At 41.6% G+C, this 14,430-nt stretch overlaps 1 protein-coding gene across 3 annotated transcripts in view; it reads right to left on the bottom strand.

Annotated features, from left to right (window-relative positions):
• Positions 1-14,430, bottom strand: part of afap1 (actin filament associated protein 1) — a 407,775-nt gene that overhangs the window by 338,516 nt on the left and 54,829 nt on the right. The window contains exon 1 of one of the 3 annotated variants that reach the window (XM_072255901.1): positions 13,207-13,226. The exons of the other annotated variants lie outside the window; for them this stretch is intronic. Coding sequence (XP_072112002.1) covers position 13,207 — 1 coding nt within the window. The 5' untranslated portion in view covers positions 13,208-13,226. Of the gene's footprint in view, positions 1-13,206; positions 13,227-14,430 lie in introns of those variants that run through there. 3 annotated transcript variants of the gene reach the window in all.

Raw genomic sequence — 14,430 nt, 5'->3', positions numbered from 1 at the left:
CCAGCTATCTTCATATTGTCTGCAAACTTTGCAACAAAGCCATCAATTCCATCATCCAAGTCATTGACATATAACATAAAAGAAATCTGTCCCAACACAGACCTCTGTGGAACACCACTAACAACTGGCAGACAACCAAAAAAAGGTCTTTGCCTGCTGCTTTATCCATGTTCAAATCTTTCAGGTAGTGTATATGGATTTCAGCAAGGCATTTGATAAGGTACCCCATACCAGGCTTATTGAGAAAGTAAGGAGGCATGGGATCCAAGGGGACATTGCTTTGTGGATCCAGAACTGGCTTGCCCACAGAAGGCAAAGAGTGGTTGTAGATGGGTCATATTCTGCATGAAGGCCGGTGAGCAGTGGTGTGCCTCAGGGATCTGTTCTGGGACCCCTACTCTTCGTGATTTTTATAAATGACCTGGATGAGGAAGTGGAGGGATGGGTTAGTAAGTTTGCTGATGACACAAAGTTTGGAGGTGTTGTGGATAGTATGGAGGGCTGTCAGAGTTTACAGTGGGACATCGATAGGATACAAAACTGGGCTGAGAAGTGGCAGATGGAGTTCAACCCAGATAAGCGTGAGGTGGTTCATTTTGGTAGGTCAAATATGATGGCAGAATATAGTATTAATGGTAAGACTCTTGGTGGTGTGGAGGATCAGAGGGATCCTGGGGTCTGAGTCCATAGGACACTCAAAGTTGCTGTGCAGGTTGACTCTGTGGTTAAGAAGACATACGGTGCATTGGCCTTCATCAATTGTGGGATTGAGTTTAAGAGCCGAGAGGTAATGTTGCAGCTATATAGGACCCTGGTCAGACCCCACTTGGAGCACTGTGCTCAGTTCTGGTCGCCTCACTACAGGAAGGATGTGGAAACCATAGAAAGACTGTAGAGGAGATTTACAAGGATGTTGCCTGGATTGGGGAGCATGCCTTATAAGAATAGGTTGAGTGAACTCGGCTTTTTCTCCTTGGAGCGATGGAGGATGAGAGGTGACCTGATAGAGGTGTATAAGATGATGAGAGGCATTGATCACGTGAATGGTCAGAGGCTTTTTCCCAGGGCTGAAATGGCTAGCACAAGAGGGCACAGTTTTAAGGTGCTTGGATGTAGGTACAGAGGGGATGTCGCGGGTAAATTTTTTTACACAGCGAGTGGTGAGTGCGTGGAATGGGCTGCCGGTGATGGTGGTGGAAGCAGATACAACAGGGTCCTTTAAGAGACTCCTAGGTAGGTACGTGGAGATTAGAAAATTAGAGGGCTATGGGTGACGCTAGGTAATTTCTAATGTAAGTACATGTTCAGCACAGGTTTGTGGGCCAAAGGGTCTGTATTGTGCTGTAGGTTTTCTATGTTTCTATTAAACCATGGATTCAGCCTATTTTATCATGTGCCTCCAAATACCCTGAGACCTCATCTAACTGGCCTATAGTTTTCTTTCTTCTGCCTCTCTCCCTTGAAGAGTGGAGTGACAGTTGTAGTTTTCCAGTCTTCCTAAACCATTCCAGAATCTAGTGATTCTTGAAAGATCATTACTAATGCCTCCACAATCTCTTCAGTCACCTCTTTCAGAACTCTGGAGTGTACACCATCTGGTCCAGGTGACTTATCTACCTGCAGAACTTTCAATTTCCAAAGAACCATTTCTCTAGTAATGGTAACTTCACACACTTCATGACCGCAGACTCCTGGAACTTCCACCATGCTGCTAGTGTCTTCCACAATGAAGACTGATGCAAAATACTTAATTCGGTTCATCTGCCATTTCCTTGTCACCCAATACTACCTCTCCAGCATTATTTTCCAATGGTCCTATCCATTCTCACCTCTCTTTTATACTTTATTTATCTGAAGAAACTTCTGGTATCCTCTTTAATATTACTGGCTAGTTTACTTTTATCTTCCATCTTTACCTTAATGATTTTTTTAGTTGCCTTCTGTTGGTTTTTAAAAGCTTCCCAATCCTCTAACTTCCTATTAATTTTTTCTCTATTATATGCCCTCTCTTTGGCTTTTATGTTGGCTTTGACTTCTTGTTAGCCATGTTGTGTCATCTTGTTTTTAGAATACTTCTTCCTCTTTGGTTTATATACATCCTATGCTTTTCGAATTGCTTCAATGGCTGGAATTTCTGTTGCTCTGCCATCATCCCTGCCAGTATTCTTTTTCAGTCAATTCTGGCCAACTCCTCTCTCATGCCTCTTTTTCCCTTTGCTCCACTGTAATACTGATACATCTGACTTTAGCTTCTCCTTCTCAAGTTTCAGAGTGAATTAAATATATCTAAGGTGTCTAGGACTTTTGCATAGTACTGTATATTCATCATAATTTTGTGGAAATACATTATGTTATATATTCTCAATGTGATACAAGTAACAATAAACTCATCACAAGAGTTTAAACTACCACAAACTACAACAGTTACAACTTATACATTGATTTATATTATTTTGGTTGCTTCTCAAAACTTCCCATCTCTGCTTCTCATACCATTTTACGTTCTGACTCACGCTCCTGTAGACACCAGAACTGTGTGTTCCGGCTGCCACTTTTGAAAACCCAGACTGATATTCCCTCTCTTTCTCTGCATCATTTCTCTGTCCATCAGTCCATCATGCCACAGTGTAACTATACTTTTTAGGTTGACGTTAATCCATATTGACCATGATATTTCTCATAGCTTCTTCAGAACTTTTTAATTGCTCCAACTTTGCAATATATTTCCCTATTAACATAAAAAAAACTCAATTTACAATTGATTCAATCTATTCCCTAATTTTAAAGAAAAAATCAATCATTTTGACATCTCTTCCTTACAATTTATGCATTCAAAACCTGATTTTCAATCAAAACCTGACCAGTTGTCTACTAAACGGGGTCAATGCACACCAAAACATGAATGACTCCCGGATATCTTCACTACCCAAACTACTGATTCTCTTAACAACAAGTCTCACAACTTGAATACCTCAATCCACAATTTTATTCATGCAGTGCTAATCAAATATTTCGATTCCCGCCAAAGAACATACTTGTCCCAAACAAAACAAATCCATTCTTTTCACTATAGTGTTTCTCATGATGGCCCAGACTTGGAGTACTCACCCTCTCACATTGCAAGAGCATCTAAGGCTAAATATTCTGTGCACTTTGGACCTCAACAATAGTGCCTTATGGGAGAAACCAAATACACAGATGCTGAACTCAACCCACCATTGTTTGTATTTACTTACTGGGTATATTAATGATGTGAACTAAACTTTACTGAAAGAACAACCCTTTTCAAGCATCCTTTAGAAAGAAGATGACATCAATGAAGGTGGTGCAGTGCAGATACATGTTGTCAGTAATAAATAATTACCATTTCAAGTCTCAAGAACTGAAAAGACTGAATGAGACTAGGTAGAGGTGTTCAGGACCCGCAGCAGGGGAATCAGTGATGGACTCTTTCCAATGGCCATAATAATCTGCACTAAACTAAAAAAAAATTCAGGAGTACAAAAAAATTACAGGTTTTATTAAAATGTGGAATTCTCTGTAACAAATAGTTGTTCAAACATTATTTATAAATTATTTAGGAGGAGATGTGAGTGACTTGAAAGAGATGAATACAGAGTAGACAAGTTAGGATAGAAGGAGAGACTCATTTGACTCATTGGCTCAGGTAAAGATAAATATCGGTACAGACTCAATAGCCTGAAATAACTTTCCAGCAAAGTAAAAGGTATGCATATTGGCAGTAAAAAGAATGTTCCAAAAATGTAAATATAATGGTGATATTCAATCCGAAGGAAACTCCCAAACAGGATAAGAATTGAGTAAAATCACTGAAAATGACAGATGGTTCTCCTATAGCTTCCCAGATGGTGTGTTCCCTTCTGGGATAACTGGAAGAAGCTCTGACTGAATAACTGGGAAATGTGTGAAGAAAAATGGAGATCAATAAAGTCTGGAATGGAATTAGCACCCTGGCTGGAGAATGGATTCTACGCGTCCTTAATTATTGAAAGATAAACGGCAGAGTAAAAGAATAAAAATGCAAGATCTTGGAACGGGTTTCAAAGTAAGAGCAGAATTTTATATACAGTGCCAGACTTTTAAAAACTGGCATTATTATTTCCTAGTTGACTGCACAGAATTGTTGTTAATTTCCAAAATGATCAATGAAATGTATTTTTTTTCTGCAATTACTACGCCAATTAGAAGCACCCTACAGCCAGAGCACTTCTCACAGACAGACTGAACTCAAGAGCCATTCACCAGAAACAGGCAGCAGGTCATGGATCCCAGCTGCCGATGGCTGTGTCTCTGGCATTAGGCCCCCACTGTTGGAGTGGGTGGAGATTACAGAGTGCCAGTGTTCCAATCAATTCAGAGGTATCAATCCCTGGCTCAACAACTCTCAGAAACCTCCTCCCCCCCACAACTTCATCTGACCATCTGTTTCAGCATGTGAAACATTCATTGGATACGGAGACCATGCTCCTCTTTATTAAGATAAACTAAAAACATATTGCTGAAAATATTGGGAAAATGAAAAGTAATAGAGCAACTAATTGAAATGCAACGTGTTAGGAAGCAAATGGAACTCAGAGTTAATCCATTTGTAACATCATTCAGCACAATAAATTTAAAAAAAAAACAAATGATTGATCAAACCATGTACTATCTCGTTGTGACATTCAGAATGAGTGTGCGTGGCTTTGTTTGATTATTGTAGAACTGTTGCAGAAAGGAACAGACTGAAATTTAGCGAAGCCTACATTAAATTTACACATATGGACTTTACTGCATAGTTGTTCCAGTTTAAAATAGTCCAAAGGATAGAAACAACATTGCCAATTCCAGCATGCAAGTGCAATTGCGGAGAAGGCACGGCAGCGCCTCTACTTCCTTTGGAGTCCACAGAGATTCGACACGACATCCAAAACTTCTGACAAACTTCTATAGATTTGCAATGGAGAGTGTATTGACTGGCTGCATCACGACCTGGCATGGGAACACCAATGCCTTTGAACGGAAAGTGATACAAAAGGTAATGGATTTGGCCCAGTACATCATGGGTAAAGCCCTCCCAACCACTGAGCACATCGACATGAAATGCTGTCATAGAAAAGCAGCATCCATCATCAGGGACCCCCACCACCCAGGCCATGCTCTCCTCTCACTGCTGCCATCAGGTGGAAGGTACAGAGCCTCAGGACTCACACCACCAGGTTCAAGAACAGATACTACCCTTTAACCATCAGGCTCTTGAATGAAAGGGGATAACTTCACTCACTTGCCCATCGTTGAAATGTCCCTACAACCAATTATCTCACTTTAAGGACTCTTTATTTTATCTCATTATCTCATGTTCTTGTAACATACTGCAACTTATTCATATTTGCATAGTTTGTTGTCCTCTGCACTCTTGTTGATCTTCCATTAATCCCGTTCTATAGACTTGCTGGGTATACCCACAGGAAATTCAATTTCAGGGTTGTACAATATTATGTACTCTGTTAATAATATTTACTTAGAACTTTGACTCATGACACTTTGACATTTTACAACCAATGAATTCACACACTTAGGTCCTTGGTTTCTGCCAGTCTCAGTACATTAGGAACTCACTCACTGCTCAGAATACATTCCCAGGAACAAGAATGTTCATTGAATCCACACCAGAAGAGATCATTGAAACATTAAAGAGAAAGAAGTGAGGTAGAGATTGTCCTGCTGAGTCAAGAATTTGACATAAATACAAGGATCAATCACTCCACAGCTCAGTATGGAGAGGCTGTAAGAAAGGGCCGGTGCTAGGCACAATGAGCACATGGTACACCTGCTCATGCTGAGACATGGGGCTCGGGGCTGCTTTCTCACAACCACAAGGTTATAAGGAAGACCATAGGTACCAAGCAGTGGGAAAACACATGAGCAGCCACTGCCTGTCCCCACTCTCCGTGCAATCAAAAGCTCCATAATGTAGTGGCAGGCTGCTTACCACTCACTTACCAACATTAACCCATGTGGGCACCAAACCATGAAAAATTCATCACTAAGAAACGACCAGGAGTTAGTAGCAGGATTCCAACGTGGCAGCAGGAGTTCATGCCAGTCTTCTGGCACAGCACTATGTTGCCTGAGTATGATTTTCTCTCCCAAGCTACAGGGGTGCATTCTTGTGAGTGTTAATAGAGTGGAGGGCCATGAAAAGATCAGTGCTTCTTAGGCGGTAGGAAGCAAGATATTGGTGTAGTCAAAACTTTTTGTAAACTCAAAAGTATTTCAATTCAATTCAATTTGCATTTAATTGTCACACAACCACCCATGAATACAGGTAAACGAGACAGGGTTACTCTGGGGCCAAGGTGCAAAACTCAGTACTAACAAACACACACAGCACAAAACACACATAGTACATACAAGACAGCAAGCACATGTAAGATATCAGTAACATACAGCCACACAAAAAAAGGTCCAGACCCTGAGTGCATGAATGCTGCAAAAATCTGTAGTTGACCACAATATAGCTTGTCTTCCACCAAGTGAACACTGGGGGGCAGCACTGACTCCAGTCTGGACACCACGCCACACCGCCCCTGGTAGAGTGCACCAGCTTTGATGTCTCTCTCCTGGTGGCTGTAAACAGGCAATGCCACAGCTTGAAGCCCAGTGCTCACTACGACCGAGGCCACATAGCTCCCCCGGCATCTGCCCCTGCTGTCCACCAATAAATCAGTGAATAGGACCTGCAGCATTCCACATTAACAATGTCCAAAAGAGTCTTACGATCGCAAGAAAAGCAACTAAGACAGTCACTCATTATCAGATTGTACGCCTCCTTCATGCATCAAGTTCAGTTCCTTCACTTTCTCCGCCAACAAGCATCTCGTTGATGGGGTAGACCAGCAGTACTTTAAGTTCTTAATGTCCAGCAGGATCTTGCAATCATAAAAAAAGTTTAAAAAAGGGTAGTAGCACCTTTTGTTGACCACGTAGAAGCTACTGCAATTGAACATGCCATCATCTTACTGGAAGCCTTATCTGCTAAAGCAGAAGACCTTGTTACAACATGATGAAATTTATCCAAGGCACTGAAACAGTCAGAGTGTGCCAGACTTGAATAGGTAGTTTGTCTGATTTTAAAGTTCTGGTATATTAAATATGTGTCTTTCTCAACTAAAAGAGAAGGAAGCAAGTTGAAACTAGCTCTCCAGCTATCAATATCACATGGCTGGTAATTTCACAGCTGCGATCCTCATACAAGTATGTTGTGAGGGGAACTTTAGTGATGTTATGCAAAGGAAAAACACGCTCTTTCCATCCCTGTACCTTTCTGATTGCTAACAGATCACATACACCTTGGCATCAAACAAGGAATGCACAACAGGGGGGGGTCAGAGTAAGATCAGCACTCAGCACATTATCAGCAGTCAGAGGGTCCCAGTAATTAGTGGAAATGGGAGCTCCCACCTATTTACTCTTCCACTGCTGTGGCTCTCCATGTTTGATGTCAAGGATTGTGTGTGATCCGACAGCAGCCAGGGAGATTGCCAGAGATGCAGAGGACAAAGGTATAGCCTTTGTAAAGCAGCCCAGAAGTGGAGAAAGTCTTATATTTCTCCCCTTCCTTAACGGGACTCCTTCACCAGCTGCTGGGCAGGGGACAGTGATTTCTGGAAATTATCTCACAACAGCTGATGGTATAAGAATATTAATGATATTCAGAAAATGATGCTCAAATAGAGGAGTCAATCTTTTTGCAGCAGCGGCAGTCTGGATGAATATGAGTCAGCCCAGGAGCAGAGAGGTTTGGCTCATTCTACCAACTGTGTGGGAGGAATCAAATATCACTTAAGCAAACATTTGGCATGATGTCTTTTTCTCAGACCTCTCGGACTGCCTCCAACCAGAGTTGGAAATTGTGAACAGGAGAAGGGAAGCCAAAACAAGGGGAGGCCCAATCATTTCCTCAAAACCAATACAGACAAGAACAATGATTCCAAGTCTATTTTCATTCTGAACCTAGCTGCTTCCAGCAAGTTTGGTGTGACAGGGAACTCCTGCAATGCTCTTTCCAAAGGGGCCAGGTTAACATCATCAGGACCCAATAGGACTACTTCAAATGGGTGCCCTTGCATGTAGATTAACTGCAGTCGATCAGATCGGGGCACAAACAGTGAATTTCTTTTGATGTAAGGTTTCTGACAAAATTGGCGGGGGGGGGAGGGAGGAACCTCCATTGAACAGGTTTAGTGGATAGAGATCATGTTTAAATAAATACATGAAACATTTTATTTACCTCATCATTGTTCTTTTGTGCAAATTCATGACTCATGCTACGTAAATTAACATACATTTAGACATTGCAAATCCAATAAGAGTTCTGTCATGTAAAAAGACCATAATCTGAAAGCAAACCTACAGTAGACCATAAGAAATAGGAGCACACTCAAGATATTTCATGCCTCATCATTACTGTGGCATTTTATAATATCATGGCTGTTCTACAACATTTTCTCTCCTGTCTCCATACCAGTTGATTCTTCTAGTACCCAGAAATGTTCCGTTTTTGAATAAAACCAGTGACTAAGCTTCTGCATTGCTTTGATTTAAAAAAAAATCTAAAGATTATCACACATTGAGTAAAGCAATTTCTCCTCATTTTAATCCAAAATAACCTTCTCCTTATCTGGACAACATTACTACTCATTCTATAACCTCCAGCCAAAGGAGGTCCCCGAGAATGCTGCAATGTCCTATTTCAGACTTCTAAGAATATTTTTATTTCCTTCAATCTCTCTTCTTATGATAGACTTGCCATTGCAAGAACCGGTCTACTGAATCTTTGCTGCACCCCTTTTATGAAAAGTTTTGATTCACGAGAGGAATTAATGGGGTACTACCTCTAGTTGTATGTAAACCTTGGAGGTTTATCACTGCATTCTTGTCTTCCTGCATACAGGTTAAAGAAAAATATTTAAAGGAAATGAACAAAGATTGACTGGAATTGTTCTCAACACTGTGCAGGAATATCATTGAAAATCATAAGGTATGCAGATTAGTTGGGCCACTGTCTCACAGAACCAGAGGACTTGATTCATTCCTGCCCTCAGGAGTTTGCCCCCTTTCCCTGTCACTATGTAGGTTTCCCGCAGATGGTCCGGTTTTCTCCCATATGCAGGTTGACCACTGCAAAGTTGTCCCACGTGTGTGTAGACAAGTGGTAGAACGTTGAAAATGCTGGCAGAATTAGAGAAAATGGGATTAATTTGGGATTAAAATGGGATTAATGAGTGGCTGACTCTCAGTGCAGATCTACTGGACCAATGATTATATGTGGGAAATAAGAAATGAAAACAGAAACAGCAGGTAACACCCAACAGGTCAGGCAGCATCCATGGAAGGCAAAACAGTTAACATTTCAGGTCTAGGATCCTTTGTCAGCACCATTTGATAATCTCAATGGTTGAGGACTTCTGAGCAATCCTGGGAACACTAACAATTCTAAAGAGAGAGTACTTTGAGAGACCCTATATTATGGACATGGTTTACTCAAACAGTAAACAGTCTTGTTAGAAGGTAATGGACACACTGCCAATCATTCTCTGCTGATTACTGGAGCTTACGGCAGAGTGCATTGGATTTTCTGAAATTAAAATAAAAACAAACACTGAAAATACTCACAGGTGGGACAGAAATTGTGGAAGGAGAAAGACAGTCGATATTTCTATCTGATGACTTCTCAGCTTTCCAGCACCTGCACTCGTTTTCCTCTTTAATGCCTAGATTTTCTACCAGCTGCCTTCACCAGAGACCTTGTCGCTGATGCTAGGCAGGGTGGAGATTGTGGAATTTATCTTCTAGACCTTTTAAAATTCATTGGACCAAATTATACTTCACAACTTCAATTAACTTAATTTGTCGAAAAATGGGATTGTTGGAAGTGGTTATCCGTTGGTGTGGACATTGTGACCCAAAGAGCCTATTTCTGTGATACAAAATCTAACATATTTAACTTCTATTTTCCATACGAGGCAAAGTTTTATTTACACACTTCCAGCAATTCAGTTTCCATGTCTGATAATGCATTTCTAGTTATCAGTACAGTCCACTGTAAAATGCAATAGAACCCTAAAAGTAACCAATCATAGGAGCAAGGCACACCCAAGGAACTCTAGAGGAACTCAGCAGATCAGGCAGCAGCTATGGATGGAAATGGCCAGATCAATGTTTTGAGTTGAAACCCTTAACCTGGACTAAAGAATAGTGGGGAGATAGTCAGGAAATATAGTCAGCTAGCGGGGAAATAGAACATCGAACTAAAGAATAACGGAGAGATAGTCAGTATAAATAAAACATCGAACTTCGCAGCACAGCACAGACCTTCGGCCCACGACGTTGTGCCAACCTTTTAACCTACTCTAACATTAATCTAACTTTCCCCTCTACATAGCCATCCATTTTTCTACCATCCATATGCCTGCCTAGGAGTTTCTTACATGTCCCTAATGTATCTGCCTCCACCACCATCCTTGGCAGGGAGTTCCACACACCCACCACTCCATGTTAAAAAAAAACACCTCTGACATTCCCCCATAATTTCTTCCAATCATCTTAAAATCATATTAGCAATTTCTGCCCTGGGAAAAAAATTCTCTGGCTATCCATTCAGTCTATGCCTCTTATCTTGTAGACTTCTATAAAGTCACTTCTCATCCTCTTTCACTCCATTGAGAAAAGCCGCAGCTTGCTCAACCTCTCCTCATAAGACATACTCTCTAATCCAGGCAGAATCCTGGTTGATCTCATCTGCAGCCTCTCTAAGGCTCTACCTCCTTCCTATAATGAGGCGACCAGAACTGAACATAATAGTCCAAGTGTGGTCTACCAATGCTTTATAGATAGAAGTAGGTGGAGGGCAGGAGGGAATGGGTGGCAGGTGATAGGGAGTGTAGGTGGGGGAAGAATGATAGGCAGATGGGGGAGGTGAGTGGAAGAGCATCAGAAGCTGAAAGATAATGACAGGTGGAAGCGACAAAGGCTGAAGATGATGGAATCTGATCGAAGAGGAAAGTAAAGGGAGGGAAGCAGAGAGCAGATGGGGCGAGTGGGGGAGGGGAACCAATGGGAGGTGTGTGTGGGTGATGGAGAAGATGGTAGATAAAAAAGAGAAAAGGGATAGTGGTGGGTGGGTGCAATTTACTGTAAGCTGGAAAAGCCAATATTCATGTCACTACTCAGACAGAATACAAGCCGCTGATCCTCTACCTTAAGTTTCTTGCAGTCAAGATGGTGCCGTGCTCTGCTTTCTGCTTTTCCCAAGACAATTCCAGAAGAGGACCGTGAGCACAAGCTGTCTCAAGCAGAAGACCAGTGGTGGGGCATGGTGTCATGATCGACTCCATCTCTCGCTGATCGAGGAAGATTGAAACATCGAGGCAAATGAGAAGGATACCGGGTCAGTGGTTGCTCTCCACGAGAGGCCAAGTCGGGCCAGCGGTCGTTCCCCACGGAATGACCAGGTTTGAGCTGCCGCCCTCCTCGTTGCTGACAGATGATGTTTTCGAAATTCCAAGACATATGTGATTATTGGTGTGGTCTAAGTTTATATGGTCTCCTTCAGCTTTCTGTCTTTGCTTTCTTGTTGCCAATTGGCAGGTGGGCAATATGTTATTTTTTGGCAAGAGAGGGGTTTGTGGATTTGGGGTCTGATGTTCTTGTTGGTGTTTTTGGTGTGGGCGATCTGTTAATTTTTTGTGTGCAAGAAAGCGGGACGGGTTTGATGTTTTAACTGATGTTTTCCAGGTGGGCGATCTTTGGATTTTGTGCTGGGGGGGGTTGGTGGTTTGGGGTTTGCAAGTATTGCTTCTTTTTCTTTTCATGTAGGGGAGGTTGATGCTTTTCTTTCAACAACTTCCTTGGGTTTTTCTGTATTTTGTGGCTGACTGGAGAAGACAAATCTCAGAGTTGTATTCTGCATATATACTTTGGTATGAAACTTTAAAAAATGAACCTTTGAACCTTCATCTTGGCAATTGAGAAAGCAGAGAACAGATATATTGGGTGTGGGAGTAGGGAGGAGAATTAAAGTATATGGCCACAGGGAAAAGATCACAGGCCCTCAAATCATTTCCCCAGTCTGAATCCAGCCCTACCAATGTAGAGGGGACCATATCAGGATCCCCAGATACAACGAATAAGGATAGGGTACATGTATGTGAAAGACTGCCTGAACCTGGAAAAGCCTGTTTAGAGCTCTGGACACCAGAGACTAAAAGCTTATTATAAGAGATAGATCTAAGGAATACCTTAAAAACAAAGCTGCTAATGTCAATAGAAGTCAGGGATTCACAAGAGTCTGAGACTCTATATTGAAGATTGCAAGGTTAGGTAGGGTAAACATCAATGAATTTCTTGGCCAGGAGACAAGGTTGATCAATGGATCAATGAGAACTGCCACTGGGTGCAAGTAAGATAGAAAATGTCCATGCAAGATTTTCAGATGAGTTCACATTCACACAGAATGCAAGGCAGGACACCAGCCCAGGCAACATCGGAAGGCTCAGCTGAGCCAGAAAAGGCCTAGAAGGGCTGAACTAACCTAAGGCAGGGGTTGAAGCAAACCATATGACAGAGCTAGAAGGAGGTGTACTCAGTAGTACAGTAGACATAGGACTGAAGGCTTGGTTTCAATGGGGCATTATAATGTTAAAGTGGATCAAGGGAAAGTCAATACGATCAGGGTGAGATCATTGATATTTGAGTGAAAGGCAAAGCAGGTCCTTGATCTAAGTCTGAATATTTCATAGTCTAGCACACAGACACAATGGAGGCATTACAGTGAAAAGACTGTGTCAGCAGAGTAGGCTTGGAAGCTTGCCCAGAGTCTGTGGAGGCTGTGGCCACATGGATATGAATGAGAAAGAGCAGGCAGCCAAAGGTGGATCCTAACAAGTTCTCCAACGATAATTCTTCCTTTACAAGTTGCTAATGACCACTGAGCCACCCAATATTCTAAATTCTGAATTTAGAAGACATTATAAACAAGAGAAAATCTGCAGATGCTGGAAATCCAAGCAACACACACACAAAATGCTGGAGGAACTCAGCAGGCCAGGCAGCATCTATGGAAAAGAGTACAGTCGATGTTTCAGGCTGAGACCCTTCAGCAGGACTTATAGAAGACGTTATTCTTATTTTTACTGAACTTACTGACTTTCCTTGCAATCCCAACTTCTCCTGTAAAAGGATTGATGGAAGGGAGAACTAAAAGACAAAGAAATATGATAATTCTAAAATCTCATTTGGTAAGCAATCCTAAAAAATACTGACATGAGAATATCTGCAGATGCTAGAAATCCAAAGCAACACACACAAAATGCTGAAGGTACTCGGCAGGCTAGGCATAGAAAAGAGTAAACAGTCATCGTTTTGGGCCAAAACCCTTCCTTGGGACTTGAGGCCCTTCCTGTAAAAAATACAGGACATTTTCCTATGTCTGCATAAAAAGATACACGCTTGTTTGAATTGTGGAATAAATGAAGACCTTGGATCACTGTCATTTTAGCTGATTGAACACTGTTGAATTAGTTATGCAACTTGTTCATCTATAATATACAAGTCAAGGTACTAAAGGTCCTTGTTCAGTTGCTGGCTTTTTTTAGCATAGAAATATGGCTCATTAAGGTACACGGTTATCTTACAAATTGGTGAACTGTTCCAAGACGATATCAGAAACTGAGATTATAATAAAGGGACTCCAAAGATTTTCATAAAATTCTGTAATCCCTTGAAAGAAGCTCCACCCTCGTCCACCTGCTTTGATGGCATTCAATTTCGCAGTGGTCATGTTTGTCAGACTGAAATCTGCCAGAACCAATTGTTAATCGTTAATTGAATTTAGACTCTAGAGCATGGGATGTAAGGTTGTCAGTGTGTTGAAACTTTGGCTCATATTGCTGCCTTTAGCATTTGGCAAAGGGGGAAGGTTTAGCACATAAATTCGGTTAAACATGTGTCACATCTGACAATTACTGAGAACCATCATAACTGTGAATTGCATCCAGTGACTGATTGCTTGGTTGCAACATTGTTTAGTGTGGAAGAAAGCCACAATATCACTGTTACCCTTAAACCATTAATTTAAAGAAAAAAAAATTACAGTTATTATTTTGAATTATTGGCAATTTTCCAGCATATTTGTGCAGTGGTCCCCAACCACCGGGCTGCAAATAAATGTCGGCCCAGATCAGAGACCATTGCCGATTGTGTCGCCTCTGATCTGGGCCGACATTTATGTGTCGGGCAGCACCTAATCAATTAGCTTGTTTATTTCGGCTTTTTTCTTAAAGGGGTATGAGTTAGATATGGCCCTTGTGGCTACGGGGGTCAGGGGGTATGGAGGGAATGCTGGGGCGGTGTTCTGAGTTGGATGAT

The sequence above is a fragment of the Mobula birostris genome, chromosome 4 (assembly GCF_030028105.1).
Source record: "Mobula birostris isolate sMobBir1 chromosome 4, sMobBir1.hap1, whole genome shotgun sequence".
Classification (NCBI taxonomy): Eukaryota; Metazoa; Chordata; class Chondrichthyes; order Myliobatiformes; family Myliobatidae; genus Mobula; species Mobula birostris.
The sequence above is the reverse complement of the archived record's forward strand: the minus strand, read 5'-3'. Positions and strand labels throughout refer to the sequence as shown.